General features: G+C 46.7%; 1 protein-coding gene across 2 annotated transcripts; it reads left to right on the top strand.

The window, feature by feature from the left end:
* Positions 1 to 3,326: 3,326 nt before the first annotated feature.
* Positions 3,327 to 12,181, top strand: LOC123054752 (G-type lectin S-receptor-like serine/threonine-protein kinase At4g27290). Of its 2 annotated transcripts, none has more exons than XM_044478590.1 (7): positions 3,327 to 6,433; positions 9,941 to 10,078; positions 10,185 to 10,375; positions 10,537 to 10,753; positions 10,871 to 11,096; positions 11,246 to 11,378; positions 11,541 to 12,181. In XM_044478590.1, the coding sequence occupies exons 1-7, from the start codon at positions 5,125 to 5,127 to the stop codon at positions 11,820 to 11,822; spliced, it is 2,496 nt and encodes an 831-aa protein (XP_044334525.1). In that variant the 5' UTR covers positions 3,327 to 5,124; the 3' UTR covers positions 11,823 to 12,181. The 2 variants fall into 2 exon arrangements, with proteins under 2 accessions (XP_044334525.1, XP_044334524.1); XM_044478589.1 differs by having other exon boundaries at positions 3,328 to 6,433; positions 10,182 to 10,375.
* The last annotated feature ends 5,399 nt before the right edge of the window (positions 12,182 to 17,580 follow it).

The raw sequence follows: 17,580 nt of genomic DNA, 5'->3' as shown, positions 1-17,580 counted from the left end.
TGACAGACGGTGTGTGTTCATATAATCTTTGATAGGTAGGATTGTTGTCTCCTGAAATGGGCTATGGTAAGGCAGATCTCTGGATCATCAGTTCATCACCCAAGACCCAGCTGCTGGAGTTCTACTGTTGTACAGTACTGAAAAATGGCTCCCTGCAGCTTATAATCCAGAGCAAATTAGAGTTGGAACAAGGCAGGACCCAATACACTAACAAAATAGCTACTGCCTCTGTTCCAAATTCCAATGAACTGTAAAAAACATCTTACATTTAAAAACAAAGGGTGTAGATTGTATACGTACGTAACAGTTGCGGCAAACTTGACACTGAAAACAACTGTTCAAAATTTAGTGTGATGAAAATAAAATAGACGAAAATTATGTAGACCTAGAAGAAGATATATTTTTTTTTGACCTAACAAAACTCACATCGTCGGTTCAACCCTCCTCTTGCCCCTTCGCAGTCCCTCGCTCGACCTTCCTTCCAACGCGGGGCGGCGGCGGCCGCCGTGCCGTGCCTTAGCGTCACCGTGACTGCCAACGCCTCACTGCCGCCCCCGTCCTCCCGCCTCTCGGGGACGCGCGTCGCCGCCGCCATTGCCGTTCCCCTTCTTCCTCGCCCCCCGGGACATCCTGCCACTGCCCCGTCCCAGTTTGGCCATTGGGTCTCCTTCCTTCCTTGGAGTTCGAGGTATGAGCAGCTAGTCTTTTTAGGAACCAACTACGTACTTTGTTTTCATCCAGCGCAGCATGAACCACCTCAAAATTTACCTCAGATTTGAGTTGTTTATAAATCAATCAATCCCATTAGGGAGGGTAGTCAATTCTGGGATTTGCCGGCACACCATCCATATCCGCCCCTGCTCCTGGCAAATCCAACTGCCATTCAGATCATACCCCGCTCCCCACCCCCAGTAACAAAGAAAGGAAAGTTGCAGCAACATGAACTGCTTGACCTCTCTGTGCCGCCGCCACACAGCCTCGTGGCGCCCAGGTGTCTTGGGCGCCATGCGAGGACTCTTCTTCTGGCACACTGCACCGGCTGTCTGTCGACCGCCGGCGGCACCACACATTCAGAACATTAATCGTGCCATCGCTCGTCCACACGCACTAAGACAGGTGCAGCCACCGCCCTCTCGGCACTACGGCACCATCCTGCCTAGACCAGTGACCCACTTCACCCACACGCATTTATCAGAATGCATCAAGGGAGGTTAATCCTTCTCTTGATCAAGAAGTTCATTGGACCGAATTACATAGTTGAATCACTGTTCTCACAAAAAGCTAGTAGATATGATGTCCCGTATCAAACTTTTCTTGCATTTATGGCTCAATTTGTTGCGTTATTTTTTGAGTTCTTACAAGGCTATTGGCCTTAAGAGCCAATGAAAAGAGTGATATATTCAATCCATGTTTGCTACAAATGTTACACATGATGACTACAACGATAGGAAAAAATAAAATAAAATGGACAAACAAATTCACCTGAATGTCTAGAATCAAAAGGCAAGACACTCATTTCAGATGTCGTAGAAATATTTTTATGGACTGAACTAGTGGCGGAGCTTGACAAGAATCTAGGGGGGGGGGGGGGGGGGGGGGGCATAGCGAAAATATGAACAACTAGGAGGGCAAAGAATTGATTTCTTTTCAAATCTAAGCTATGCATATTAATTTTTCTTCATTATTTTGCCTTGGGCTGGGGGCGGGCGGGGGGGATGGGGGGGGGGGGGGGGGGGGGCATGGCCCCCTCAGACTTGCACTAAGCTCCGCCACTGGACTGAACATTGTTAGCAACTTCAGAGCATTTGAAGAAAAAGAACAATGTTTATGTAGAACAGATACTAACTTGTTCAAATCCATATTAGATAAATAAATTGTCACGTATACATTAATGAGATCTCAAATTGGCATTGCTCGTCTGATGACACGATTATTCTGCATAAGTGTTTCATCCACAACAGGACCAGAAGTGACCCAAATAAAAGTGTTTCGGTGTTACACAGTTCCTGAAACCAAGGTGATAGGCACCAATGTTTTTCTAGGAAGTTTGAATACCATCTTTCATGCTTCCCCATGAAGGAAATGCACGGGGATAACCAGAACTGAGAGCCTATCACAGAATAGCTATCACTTTCATTGAAAAAAAATTGCTGATAGATTTTACGAAAGAAGAAAGCAATTATAAAAAGAACTAGATAATGCTCGGCGCGTTGCTACGATTTTTTCTAGCAATGAACTTATTAAAGATAAAAATAGAATATATGAAAATAGTACCACAGTGCACTTAATCTAGAGGTAAATGGAGGGTGGATGCATGTTACATTGTCTTGTGACATTCAAGCACAATTATTTATTGTTAAAAAAAATTAATGATGTGGAGGGGTTTCATGTTCTTTGATGATGTGGATGGCTTGCATGTGTTAGAACGTGAAAAATGAGAAATTCAATGGTTGCATGGGCGCTTGATGATGTGGAGGACGTGCATGTGGTGAAAAGTGAAAAGTCGATTAATTGCATGCACTTGATGATGTGGATAGCTTACATGTGCATTAAAATGAGAGATGACATGTGTGAGACATATATGATGAGGTAGATAGCTTACATGTGCATTAAAATGAGAGATGACATGTGTGAGACATATATGATGAGGTAGATAGCTTACATGTGCATTAAAATGAGAGATGACATGTGATGAGGTGGATAAGTTGCACGTTAAGTTAAATAAGATAGTGATGATGAACTTTTTAAGCATATAGGATAAGGAAAATTATAGTCATCAATAGGCCACATCAACCGTGGGCCGTTTATGATCGTTTTGCAAATGACTTCTGTTGCACGCTAGAAACATCACATGATCTTTTGATTGCATTGGCTAGAGCATGCACTTCTACATGGTATCAGAGTTAAGAGGTCTTCACTTCAAGACCCGGCTGACGCAATTAAATTGCAGCCCACTTTTAGTTCATATTTAGGCCTGAGGAAGCCACACGTGAGGGGGAGTGTTGACGTATAAAAGTATTGCTGGTCAGATCGGTTTTTTGGTTGCGTTGACTAGAGCATGCACTTCTACAAATTGGACTGCTTCTCCTAATCCACGCGTAGGTCGGTGGGTAGTGACAACTCCCACCCCCACCCCGGTAATGGGCAGCCCACTCGGGCTGTTGTGCGTCTTCCCTCACTTGCTTTGGAAAGTTTTTGAACCTCCGAGACTTTTATTTTTTTTCCAACGCGTTTTATTTTACTGATGTTCTTATTTTTTTTCTGTTTCCCTCTAAAATTCATGACTTTTTCAAAATTATGAATATTTGAAAATTCAGGAACATTTTTATGTTTGCTCGGCGCACGGAACAGGAGCTCCCTATTTTATTTTTGACGCAGCACAGGAGCTCCCTAATTGGACATCAGCAATGAGTCCACACAGTATTGCACTTTTTTGTTGGAATATGGGCTGGATTCGGTCCACGGAAGCCCATTAGCCGTTCAGCCCGCTTCTTCCCCAGCCGTCGCACGTGCGGCCGGACAACGGCACAAGCCACACAACATCAGTGCCCCCCATTCGCCGTCGGCGGTCAGGAACGACGGCTACCGCCCCACGCCGAACAACTCCATGTGCTACTCCCCTAGTTTCTCGGGCGACTTCGTTCCGCGACGGGAGGAGACAGGAATGGAGGATTTGCTACGGCGGCCAACGGTGGCGGCGACGGGCCATCCGCCACCGGCGCGCGGCCGGCCCCACCAGCGCCATCTTCTTCGACACGTACGGGGATCTGCCCCTCCAGTGACGGCGGTGCGTCGTCGACGGGATCTGGGTGCGGCGGCCGCCACTCGCCGGCCTCCTCCGCTGCCCCCAATTCCCCACGGCAACCAACTGGTCCTTCCCGGGCCTTCACGTCCTCCCAGTGGCCAGTGCCTCCCGCCGTGCCAATGGGGTGTGCCTGGCCTCGGCGGTGGTGGAAGGTAGTCCCAGCACCTGACGGACGTCGACGCTTTCAATCCGAACCTCCGGATGCATCTTCAGCTTCAGACATTCAGGGAATCCACCCAAGTTCCGGATGCAGTGATCCACACCCCACACGGTATGTCATATTTTATCTCCACTATCGTGTGAAAAAAACTAGAGTATGAAGCATTATTGGTTTGAACTGTTTAAAGAACACCATCTATTTGAGGGTGCTGGAGAATCTGTCGATGCCAGCGCTGCTCAGAGGTTTGTTGCCCAGCCAGTTTTATCCACGGAGTTGGCTAAACTAAACCAATGAACTGGTCAACAGGCTAGATCTGGAAGTTCTTACCAATGAACTGGCTAAGAATTCGAAATTGCGACCACAAATTGCATCTAAAGTGCTGTTCTCTGTAAGCGGTATGCACGGCCACTAGAGAAATGCAGCAAACAGCTCAACATGGCCTTCCATCTAGGGAGGAGACCCGATCAGGACATGTTCAAACCTCTGACTTTGCTTGTAGTTGGTGTACCGATATTTTTATCTGAAGGGCCATACAAAATGCAGCAAACGGAATCAGTTGTTGCTGTCGTTTGATGATCTGTTGATCAAACAGAACACCATGTTTCCTGGCATGAAGCGAGCGGTACCTCGCATCGTGCCGTTCACCTTGACACCTCGTCTTGTCTGACATGCTTGGTACGAATGTACTGAAGAATCTGTCAATGCTGGCGCTCAAAAGTTTCTTGCCCGGCAAGTTTCGCGCTGGAGTTGGCTTTTTTTAAATCAAAAAGGGGAGTTGTTATAATTCTTATTTCTTAATCAAATTTTATTTTATATGGTGAACCAATCGGTTGGTGAACAAGTTCCTTGAAGTTTCTTCCAGCCTTGCAAGAACCATTCAATGTAGACGCGGTTGATATCAATCAAGGATTAAAAATTGCCGTGACAAGGCGCCGTCCTTACTTCCTACCCAAGACCAGCCACTGGATAATGTTTATCTTCTACAAGTGCATAATTCTGCCACTGCCCCTTCGGATGATTCAAGCACCAAATTAGGCCAGACACATCCAAACACACGAAAAATGTATAAGGCCGGGTATATGTAGACCGGCGGTTAGCCTAGTTACCTTGTTCGAGTAGTCTTTTGCCCCAGATCGCGGGACAAGAAACACCAGCCATCATGTGGTCAAAGAATCAGCCACACCTCCACAGCCTCCTGCTTATCGTCGTTCCATTCCTCTTTGTTTCCACAGCCTCTGCCGCGAATCCTGAATCTGACATCCTTGACAAGGGCCGCAACATCACCGACGGTGAGACCCTTGTCTCACCTGGTGGGTCATTCACCCTTGGTTTCTTCCCTCCTGGGGTGCTAGGCAAGAGATACCTTGGGATTTGGTTCTCCATGGATGAGGACGCCATCTGTTGGGTAGCTAACAGAGACCATCCTCTCACTGACGCTCGCGGGGTGCTGGTGATCAGTGACACGCGAAGCCTTCTCTTGATTGATAGCTCCGGCCAGGTCGTGTGGTCTTCAAACACGACAGGCACTGCCTCAACGACGGTGCAGCTGCTCGAGTCCGGCAACCTAGTCTCGAGAGATGGGAACGCCAGCGGTGCCATCACGTGGCAGTCGTTTGACCACCCGTCAAACACATTGCTGCCCGGCATGAAGATTGGCAAGAACCTATGGACCGGGGAAGAGTGGTACCTCACGTCATGGCGTTCAGCTGACGACCCTGCCACAGGGAATTTTCGCTACATCACTGACACGGAGGGCGTACCACAAAATGTGATGTTGGATGGTGGCAAAAGGATTTACCGCACGGGACCGTGGAACGGCCTATGGTTCAGTGGTGTCACGGAGATGGGCACGTATTCTGACATGTTCATCTACCGATTGACGAGCAGCCCAAGCGAGATAACCTATGGCTATGTCGCCAAGGCTGGAACGCCCTTCTCACGTCTAGTTCTGACCGACGACGGGTTATTCCGACGCCTGGTATGGGACACGAGCAGTCGGGCGTGGAAGATCTTCTTCCAAGGGCCGAGGGACATCTGCGACCAGTATGGCAGGTGTGGGGCATTTGGACTGTGCAACGCCAGTGCACCGTCGACGTCGTTCTGCAGCTGCGTCAGGGGGTTCAGCCCAGCATCTCCCGTGCAGTGGAAGATGAGGGACACCTCCAACGGTTGCCGCCGAAATGTGACATTGGACTGTGGTAATGGAATATCCACCACGGATGGTTTTGTGGTGATGCAGGGAGTGAAGCTTCCTGACACGCACAACGCATCAGTGGATGCTAGCATCACGTTGGAGGAGTGCAGGACGAGGTGCCTGGCCAACTGTTCTTGTCTGGCGTATGCTCCATTGGATCTCAAAGGAGGAGGCACTGGCACAGGCTGCATCATCTGGAGAGAGGACCTCATGGACCTCCGGCATGTAGATGGGGGGCAAAGCCTGTTTCTGAGATCAGCCAAGTCAGAATTAGGTACTACTACACTTTTTTTTGCAAGGATGTTTTTTTTACCTTTGAAACAATTAGTAATGCAGTTTATTTGGTTTTATTGCTCTTTAAAGAAACCAACCGCTGCAATTCAGCTCAAAAAGGGGGTGATTCTGCAAGGTTGCTCAAAAAAAGTTGTTTCGTTACCTTTCAGTTCAGGGTTTAGAAAACCCACTCTCTTTCAAATAAGATTTCTGGTTCTGCTAACTTAGGGGTGCTCTTGAGAAGTACAACATGGATGCCCTCCTTTCCCACATCTGATCTCCACCCATCTAGCTTTGATACTGGAAATATTAATTTTAACTGAATATCATATAGAACTCCAACTCGTAGCTAGATTGTCAACGTTTAACTAAATATTTAATTTGGCGCATACTGTAGCAACTAAGGCGGTAAATTCTAAAGATGTTCATCATTTATCGGTGGTAATTTTGAACTTGCATGATGGTTTTTTCATGGACAACAGACCTAAAGAACTGGGCGTTGACCAGTTGGCTAGTGGCGTGCGAGTTGTAGTAATCATAGGGGCTAGTCCCAGGCTCGCAGGGCGTGTGACTGGTTATTTATTTCTCAATAAATCTCCATAGGAGGCTAGTCCCTGCTAGTATCTTTTTTATATAAACAATCGTCCCTTGTGACGCTTCATTTCGTAGAGGAAATGAGAAAAACTACAGGTTCAGTGTTAATCATACTAGATAACACCCTGCGCGTTGCTGCGGGAAATTAGTATATCAAGTTCTAAAAACGGTTGAAGTGTATTCCTAAAGGACAAATAAGATATGAGAATGAACTGAATTTTACCGCTGAAGTGGGATGCTTGTGAGCTCAGGCAAACCACATTTGCAAAATGATAGCTCTATATTGTTTCAATCTCGCAAATTACAGAAAGCTTATCAACCAAAGAAAAATTATAGTAAGGCATTCATTCTTCCAAGTATCATCACAAAGTTGCAACAATAATTAGACGTTTGGTTTATGAACAGTAATGAAATTTGTGGACCAAAACTCTTTGCCCACTTACAACAGACATCATGGGCGGGAAGCATAGGGACTAAAACTTGCTGCCATCATTACGTCAAGCATACATCTTCAGAAAGCCGCCATCCCCATACATAATCTACCCCTTGCCATGGCTACAGCTGCTCCTGGACACGGGAAGACGCCTTCTAGTAGATTTTTGTGCCATTACAAATCTTACTTTGTTCAAGTATTCCATATCACCAGGGACCACAACTCTGAAGCTCATAGATCAGTTAAGATAGCACTTGAGGACGATAGTTTAAATGCTCTCAGGATGAGTTGTAGTAATCCTGATCATTATAACAGGCAATGGCCTATTAGTTAGGTTATCACTCACATACATCTATAGGAAATTGTTATCATTGATGTATGACAATGAAATCAGATTAAGCGAACTTTATATATTGTACAAAGATAGATACAGATACAAAACAAAACAGGATGTCAAATTTAAAAAAAAAACTGAATGGGATAGCCAAATTCCATACATACAAATCAATTTAATACGCATAATTTGTTGCCAGGGGAGATTTGGTCCAGATCTTAGGATACAGGTACATATACAACAAACAACCGGAACAATAAAAAAGAATAGGGACTGTCTTATCACCAGTCACCCAATGGCGCAATGACATATGTGTAGCTTGTTATTGAGTTAGGTTCCCTGGTCTCAATCGATTTTGCCTTTTCTGTGTCCTGTTCTGCCCCACCCGTCCACCATCTACTTTGTCCTACCCACCCCCAAGGCTAAAGGGCCGGGTATTTTTTATGGAGAGTAAACTTCCAAGCCGATTAGGTGAAACGGCCACCACTTCAGCATCACCACCACTGACTGAAAAAACTGACTGGAACATAATCTCTGAAAAGCATAGAAGTGTTGGAGTGACATGTTCCAGATCGCAGAAAAAACCGCATGCTTCAATCTTTGTTCGCGGAGCTTCACCTACAATGTTACTGTGAAGGAGATGCGGGGTAGCTGATACAAAAGAGAGACGACTTAGTACATGATGTTACTGTAAATAAGATATAAGCAGGAATAAGACTGGACATAAGACACCTGTGCATCAATATATTTAGCACTGGGGAAACACTTTTGAAATCGCACACTTCTTGGATGTATGCATCAGACTTAGGAAAATAATGGCAGGTGACAATAGTATATAGTTAAGTAAGATCGCTGACCTACTTTACTTTTTATCATACAACTTGTCGATAGATACTCAAAAAGAATCTGCACATAGGGCAGATAGCAATTCAAGTATAAAACACAGCTTTTCTCAACAAAATCAGCTATTATACGAATGGTGAACTGCGACAGAACTGGTAGTTCAATCTATATAATGCCAAAGATTGAAGATAGCAATATATCATACCTATCAAGAAGAGACAGAGGATAATATTCTTATGAAACGTAATTGGGTATTCTTAAGATAAATATGGATCATAAACTTATTGAATAGGTTTTTTTTCCAAAAATGCAAATAATGGCCTGCTATATGGACTAATGAACTTGCTATCAATGACTGCATCAAAGTTTCAAAAGACATATTGGCAGTGGAGAATAAAGATTACCTTGATTTATTTTCAACCACCATTTTCATCAAAGACCTTGCCGACATAGATTAAAACATGGACATCTGCGCAAAGAAACATTAGACGGATTGGGGGTTTCAGTTGTCAAGCCACTACAGCCTGAGATGTTGTGGTAGTTGCCCCGCAAATAAAAGGTAAATCAAACCTTCTTGCAAGAATATGAGTTGAACGTATGTACATCAACCGCAGCAACACATGAGAAATTTATGGGGAATTGAGAGGGAGGGAGAGAACAGAGAAGGGCAAGATCAGGAGGCTGATAGATATATGTCCCATGTAGGAGACGGGAACCTGAGAAGGAGGAGGATCGCTTACCTACAAAAGGGGCAAATGAGGCAAGGTCATTGGCTATTGATTAGTTTTTCCCGCATTTGTTTAGCAGGATTCACTTCATAATAGATGGATAGATCAGAAATCACAGAAACAAAAATACCTAGAACAGAAATCACTCAAACTCCCATTACATGGACTCATCCATATATAGCTTGTCACGACATCTTCCTTCTTTCTACGAGCAGGACTGGTGAACGAAGATGTCCTCTTGGAAAAACATATAACTTTCATTTTAGGGTTGACAATTTGTGTAATAAGTAAAAGGAGTAGTTTTATAGAAGCAGTTAAAAGCAAGTAAGTATGCCATAAATGGTACTCCCTCCGTCCTGGTATACATTTCGAGGTTCAAGTTTCGTATCATGTCCCATACCGCACTAGCTAGGTTGTTGCACAAACTGAAGTGACACATACCTCCACTAATAATGTGCATGATTAAATCTGGTTTACCCTCCTCTCTGGTCTTGCCGTTTGCTGGATTGTTCTTACCTACATGCGCAATATAATGCAACAAATTTTCGCCGGAGCAATAATGCAGAACTGTCACAGGTGAAGCGCAGCCGCCCAAGTCGTTTCCTACTGGGATTGTTATTGGTGTAACAGTGCCCCTGGTCACTATAATTCTGGCTCTCGTTGCTTTCTGGTTTTCCCCCTGGAGGAGACGATGGAACAGAGAAAGAATATTAGGTAAAATTTGATCTATATAGACACATTGGTTGCGTTCATATTCCTTTGTTGTAGCATTGCGAAAAAGGATAGAAACAACCTGACAAGCCAATTTTTTTTGCAGTAGACAATCCTCCAAGGGTTGTACACAATGCTCCAAGGGTTGTAGACAATGTCGCTCCTGATAGTCATCCTCCGAATCTTGCGTTACTCACGACATCCTTCCCTGCAGTTGGTCTTCCTGCTGTAGTACAGGCTACAGGAAATTTCTCCGAAGCAAATATCATTGGCAAAGGCGGATTTAGTGTCATCTACAAGGTGTTAATTATTTCTTGTACATAGTATGAACTGACAACTTGTCACGCACTGACTACACAGTACACACAAAGAGTTTGAATTCAGAGTTTCAGACATCCCAACTGCACCCTTCAGTATATCCGTGGAATCTACATCATAACACTTCATTGTACAATCACCAGGGGGAGCTAGATGGTTATGGAACGGTTGCTGTAAAGAGGCTCAAACAAGATAGTCTTAGCGAGAAAATCAAGGGGGATTATGCAAGGGAAATAGTACTGATGTCAAGGTTCACACATGCCAATCTTGTTAAGCTTCTCTGTTATTGCCAAGAAAATGCTGAGTGCATACTTGTCTACGAGTTCATGAGGAACAGGAGTTTGAATCTCTACATTTTTGGTAATCACTGCATTGCATAACATCTAATTTATCATGCATTACATGTAGAAACGCGCAAGACACAACTTGCTATTCCTATCTGTTTTTCTGCCTCACACGCCTATTAGCAACTGTCAGGAGAAGATAGCAGCCTCCGCTCCTTGCTGAATTGGGCGCAAAGAGTAAAAATAATTCGTGGGATCGCCGTAGGTCTGGAATGGCTTCATGGCGAGGGAGTCATTCATAGGGATCTAAAACCTGGCAATATACTTCTGAATGACACATTGGAACCTAAGATAGCAGACTTTGGCACTGCTAAGACGTTAATTGAGGACCCGACAAATCAGACGTTGGTGCAGACAGCGTACGTTTGAAATCTCAAATCCTCATCTATTAGTTGTTCCAAATTCAAGTCTAGCTAGTTGGCAACAGCTATGGATATTTCTGTTCTTGTCTCGCAGCATCCAGGAGAGACCTCAATTAACTCCTTTTTTTTCTTTTTGCTAAATGAAGGGGATATGTGGCTCCAGAATATGCAGGGGAAGGGACCCTGACAGACAAGTGTGATGTATACAGCTTCGGAGTTGTCTTGCTGGAGATAGTCAGAGGCAAAAGAAAAAAAGATGAGCCGGCGTTCCTTCCTCAAGTAAGTACTAAGTACACGTCTTGTAATATCTTCCCACTGAAACGAGCACCGGTGAGTATGAACTCAGCGGATACCCCAAACACACGTTCCACACATTCCGAAGATGGCCGTATCGAAAAATGAGCGCGACGCTGTATGATGGTGCATTTCTTTCTTTTGCAGGTCTGGGAATCGTGGAAGCAATGCGAGATCGGGGAGCTTCTTGATCCGCAAGTGGGTGAACCTGAAGAGGCCTTTTCAGTGCTAGCCAGGTGCATCCATATTGGCCTTCACTGCGTGCAGCATTTGCCAGAGCAGAGGCCTGCCATGCCTGACGTTGTGGCGATGCTAACCAACACCGGCACACACCTCCCCATGCCAAGCAACCCCACGGCCAACATCGGAGCCGGCCCTCGCGCACAACCAATATCGGATGGCACGCCCGGACCGAGCCGGACCTTGTGACCATCCATCACTTGAACAGTTTGTGATATCTTGGGACGAGAATGAAATCCTTTCAAGTTTGAGTGCCTCCTCCCTCCATGCATGGCTTCATTGCGTTTCAGCTTACCAGGGTGACACGGTGAGAGTGTGTGGAAGAGGAATATGTTTCAGACAGTTGCAGCATTCTAACCTTTTCTCTTAACACTGGATGCCGCCTTCGTTTTCATTTTCCTTTCTGGGTATTTGTTCAAATTACGACATGATGGATGGAACTTTCGATCATTAACACACTTTGTATGAGCATTTGGCGCAACAAAATTGCAGCTTAATTTGTGAGGCAAATGCTATATATATGGTCCATGCCACAGGCTAAGCTTTTGGGGCCGTCAGAGATGAGTACAGTAGCAAGTGGAACATGGATCAGAGATCAAAACATGATGCACTGCAGCTTCATTTCTTTTCTACCCAAGGAAAAAAAATCCCATGACTGGAAGAAGAACATGGTTAAATTTATGGTGTATGTAAAAAAAATTGCAAGCACACCATGTCGGTGTGTTTGGCTGTGAGCAAGCATGCCAAGCCAGCCTGCGTGCGATCGTTCAAACGATTATTCGTCTCTTTCCTGTCATTTTTCTTCTTCTTCTTCTTCTTCCACAAATATTCATCAATATGAAGTGCTGACCACACCTGCCGTGTGGTGCTAAAAGTGCCCGGGGAGCGACTTATAAACTAGCCCTACTTGACCCGGCTAAGCGGTATGGTACTAATAACAAAAGCTAAACACAACGCTGCATCTGCGTGCGGCTCCACGGTTGGGCCGTAGGCCCATAGCTCCGTATACTCTGCATCGTGTTCACAGGCGACGGCCCCGAAGGATGTTTCCCGGGCTCGGAATCTGCTTCGTTCATGCCGTCTGTGCCTGTCGGCATACCGCAATACTAGATGCTACACGCAGGAGAACTCAAAAAAAAGAAAAAAAGATGCTACAGGCAGGAAATTTCTCTCAAGTAAAAAAATGCCATTTATAAGAGCAACTCCAATGGGGTGACCCATTTCGTACGCCCGCATCTGTTTGGGTCGGCGCGGACAAAAGTGGCGGCCCAACGCGCCGACCCAAACGGACGCGCGTCCGTTTTTCGTCCGCGGGCGACCCATTCCAGGCCCAATTTTGAGCCGGATTTGCGTCGGTGCGGACACGAGACGGACGCGCGCGCGCGCCTACTCCTCTCCCCGGGCCCGCCGGTCGATGGCAGCCACCACATTCCCCTCATTTTCCCCAAAAACGCTCCCGCCCGCGCGCGCCCCCGCCCCCCAACCAGCCATGGAGGACGCCATCGACCTCGACCTCGACGCCGCTACCGGCCTCGCCTCCCTCGCCTCGTCCGGCGCCGTCGCCCCCTCCGGGAAAGGCAAGCCTCGTGCCCCGCGCAAGACCGCCGCCGCGACCAAGCCGAAGAAGGCGCTGACGCCCGAACAGCGGGCAAGGGAGTCGGCCAAGAGGAAGGACCGGAGGCATGCCGCGGACGCGAGGGATGAGGCCGCCGCGCAGGCCGCCGCCGTCGCCGCCGCGCAGCAGGAGTTCACCAACGCCCGCGTCGCCGCGGGAACGAGGGAGGCGCTCTACATGCTAGGGATAAACCCTAGTCAGCACAGCGTCCTCCAAGCCGCCGTCGTCGCGGCCAGCACCGGCTTGTCGTCGTTTCCTCGGATGGTGCTGCCCGACTCACCCCGCGCGTCGACTTGCAACCCGGTCCCCGGCTTCCACGTCTACCCGCAGGCCTCCCGCCTCTCCGGGGAGTGCTCACCCGACGTGAGCGTGGTCGCGCCTTCCACGCCCGTGCCCGCGCCCATCGACCTCAACGCCACCCCGGTGGTCGGTGGCTCGTCGTCCGGCGGCACGAGGAAACGCGCGCGACAGACGCTGGCTGGCGGGCTCCCGGACGCCCGTAACCTGTTCGAGGAAATGCCGTCCGCCATCGACGAGGACTACATGCAAAACCTCATCTTCGAGGGTGGTGCGCCGGGCGCTGGCTACGATCCCGACGAGACACAAAGCCAGGACGGCCACGGGGCGTTCACGCCGGCCGCTGGCTATGATCCCGATCAGGCGGCCTTCATGCGTGATCAGGTCGGCATCAACCTAGACGACTTCCTCCTCGACCACGAGTTCCCGGAGGACTATGGGCTAGAGGAAGAGAACGAGTGCGACATCGAAGTGGAGTCTTTGTTCGAGGACGAGCTCGCCAACCAAACCGCCGGTCCTAAGCCAAAGCGCAAGAGCAAGCGCACGAAGGCGTACACAGCTGCCGAGGACAAAGCTTCTTTGCGAGTGTTGGCGAGACATTGGACAAGACCCAAAGACGGACGCCGAGCAAAAGCATTCGACCTTTTGGACTCGTGTGCACCGCGAGTTTCATGAGCGCAAGAAGTTTCCACCTTACCAATTTGTGAGCACGCGCGGGTGGGTCTCCATTTCCAAGCGGTGGAGGGTGATCCAACAAGAGTGCAACAAGTTTTGCGCAATCCTTGAGAGCGTCAAGGCCCGCCCCGTGAGCGGCATCGGCGTGCAAGACATGGTATGATAGCAAGCAAGCCGCCCTCTTTTCCATCAAGATCATCCTTTTACGTCTTCATTTGCTATCACTTGCCCATATGCTTGCATGGAAACATTTTGTAGGCATTTCAAGCTTTGGAGGCATTCAAGGTTCAACACAATGGCAAGTGCTTCAACCTCTCCCATTGCTATCGGGTCATCAAGGACGAAGAGAAGTTCAAGGCTCAATATGCCGCACTCAAGGCACGTGGGGAGAAGGGCGCCGTGGAGGATGTTGGGGAGGGCGAGCCGGCACGGCCGCGGGGGAAGACCAACTCCAAGAAGGAGGACAAGCGAGATGCGGCCACCAACGCCTTGATCGCAAGCGTGGACGGCATGATGAATAAGAAGGACTCAAGGGAGGAGGAGCGCCGGCGTTTCAAGGCGGAGCAAATGGATGCTTTCATGGAGATCCAAAGGAGGAGGCTTGATCTTGACGCCGAGAAGCAAGCCAAGATGTTCGAGCTCGAGGCGGAGAAGCAAGCCAAGATGCTAGAGATCGAGGCCGCCAACGCCAAGACAAAGGCGAAAGAAGTGGCTCTTGCAAGCATGATGACCGGGGTGGAGATCATGAAGGTGGATCTCAACGCCTTGTCGCCAAGGAAGAGGCCGTGGTTCGAGAAGATGCAGGCCGACATGCTCAAGTTCGACGACGAGTGATCTATGGCGTCGAGGGCCATCTTTTTTGTATGCCGGCATGTGTGCCGGCATGACCACGGGAGCCGCGATGGCGTGGTCGAACTCAAGTCCCACCTTTTTTTGTGTGCTGGCATGTGTGTGGGCCGGCTAGTGAGTGCGCCAGCATGAACTATGGTATTTCCTGAGGCCGGCATTGTATGCCGGCGCTGGCATGGTGTCGGCATGAGACATGGCCACTGACATGATCGGCCGCGAGCCTTTTTTATTTAAAAGTTGAATGCGGACATGAAATGGGTCGGCGCGTTGGGCGCATTACCGACCCAAATGCAAAACTGGGCGGATGCCGGGCGGGCGGCCGACCCAAACGGACAAAAAGCGGACAAATGCGCCGTCCGTTTGGGTCGCCCCATTGGAGTTGCTCTAAAGCGGGATTTAACGTCGCGTCCAAAGCGCTAATTATTTCTTGTACGAGTACATATGAAGTGAAATTTGCCACACATTGATTGCACAATACACAGAGAGTATGCAACATACAGTAGTACGTATTTGGTTGGAGGGGAACTTTTGGTCTATGTTGACATATGCATTCTATATGGAAAAAAAATAGTAATTCAACAAAAAGTCAAAAATTCCTGAAAATATTTTTGAAATAAACTTGACCTTCTATTGTACTCGTGAGAAATAAAATCCACAAAAAAAATCCTTTTGAATTCTTTTCAAAAAAGACAAATTTTTGGCTAAAATAGTGTGAATAGTAACCTATAATAGCAAATAAATTTTGTCTTTTTTGCTGTGAGGTTAACTTTTGTTTTTTTTCGTCGACATTTATATATCAGTGCAAAAGTAAGTCAAGTGTTTTGTCAAAATAGTTCTTACCTATTTTGACTTTTTATTAAAATATTAAAAAATCCCCATATAGGATGCATATACAACCAGGAACCAAAGTGTATTTCCCGTATTTGGTTGCATATCAATCTTGCTAAGCTCCTGTATGAGTACCATTGATATGGCCAGGACAAGGAGGGAGATCGGTGAGTGGGTATTAGTCTACGAGCAGATGGAGAACAGGATGTTCGGATATCTATACATACATGTTTCCTACTCACTGCAATGCATGTGTGCCGTATCAAATCAATCTAGTATCATTTATATATGTACAATTGCAATCCACAACTATCCCTATCTGTTTTTCTGTTCCTTTTCTTTTTTGCAGGAATAATACTTGTCTTGCTCAATTATCAGGTCCTTACAATCCTCTTGGGCAAACTTCAAAACATCCTCCGGGCTCGAACCGACCCACTTAATTGTTCGACTCTAGCAAAACTAGCTAGCCTATCACTCTCTTTATTTTGACAACGAGGAACAAGACTACAAGAGTAATACAAGATTGCCTAAGACTCAATAGTAACTTTAGTAACTTAATTTCGCCAACCAGTGAAGCATAAACCGACCGGTCCACCTTGCCACAATAAATCATAGCCACTGATGTACTTGAGTCCATCTTGACTTCGATTGGACGATCAGAACGTTAATTTGCAAAAGACAGTCCTTCCATACATGCGCACAACTTTCCTTCTAGGGCATCTCTGCACGAGAACAAGGCTCTGCTGCAAGATGAGAAGATGACAGTACCAGCAACAATGCAACATCACGTAAGATCATCCCGGCACCCGCAACACCATCAAATGAGTAAGAACCGTCCGTATTTAGCTTAACCCAACCTTGATGGGGCGGACTCCACGCAGTTCCTATTTGGGAATGCAGGAGAACAAAACTGAACGAGCTCCACTCCACAACACGCTAAAATGTACTCCCAGCTTTTCTTTCTATGACAGAAGAAAAGGGAGCAATTCATCTTATCTCAGAAATAATAAAGCAGAAAACACATGACATGACATCCAGGTCAACTTTCATCTCCGTTTTACCATGGCTGTCGATTCATGTTCAATCAACCAGATCAACTATTCAATAACCAGCCCCGCAAAAAAAAAACTATTCAATAACCAGATCACCTTCCAATTCTTATCCAAAACACTAAGTAAACATCCGGAATTCAAAAATACCATTAAAAAAAGAAGCAGCTTTTGTAATCCGAACTACTCCCTCTGTTCCACTTTTGTCGCTTTGGAATCCGAACTACTCCCTCTGTTCACTTTTGTAAGTCGTTTAGGACAGCTGAAATTAAACTGTTTTAGGTGCTATTTTAAATGTCTAAAAGGTCTTATAAAAGTGAACGGAGGGAGTAGTACATTTGGATGAACTTTGGACAGACCGAGTGGCCCAGATAAGTCAAATTATGCATCCCTAGTTTTGGTCATAATTACTTGCAACAGACGTGCTTTGCCTACTCAACAGAAAATAAAAAGGATTTGATAGCGGTAGCTCTGCAAGAAGCCACTAGCAGTACATTTATGATAATGGCTTCATCCATTTCGCAAGGTCTTGCACTCTTGCTCTTGAACGGCGCATATCAGACATCAGTGATCTCCGCCAGGGATGGAAATCTACCACGATCTGAGAAGTTATTATGCACAAAAATCAAAACCA

This window comes from Triticum aestivum, chromosome 2D (genome assembly GCF_018294505.1).
Source record: "Triticum aestivum cultivar Chinese Spring chromosome 2D, IWGSC CS RefSeq v2.1, whole genome shotgun sequence".
Taxonomy (NCBI): domain Eukaryota; kingdom Viridiplantae; phylum Streptophyta; class Magnoliopsida; order Poales; family Poaceae; genus Triticum; species Triticum aestivum.
Note: the sequence above shows the minus strand (reverse complement) of the source record. Positions and strands in the feature narration are given on the sequence as shown.

What these genes read in the sequence shown, in the direction of transcription:
- LOC123054752 (XM_044478589.1), top strand. Translation starts at nt 5,125, where the DNA reads ATGTGGTCAAAGAATCAGCCACACCTCCACAGCCTCCTGCTTATCGTC. An exon ending in TTTGAATCTCTACATTTTTG is followed by an intron (nt 10,754 to 10,870) that starts GTAATCACTGCA and finishes AGCAACTGTCAG; the next exon opens with GAGAAGATAGCAGCCTCCGC. An exon ending in CAGACGTTGGTGCAGACAGC is followed by an intron (nt 11,097 to 11,245) that starts GTACGTTTGAAA and finishes TGCTAAATGAAG; the next exon opens with GGGATATGTGGCTCCAGAAT.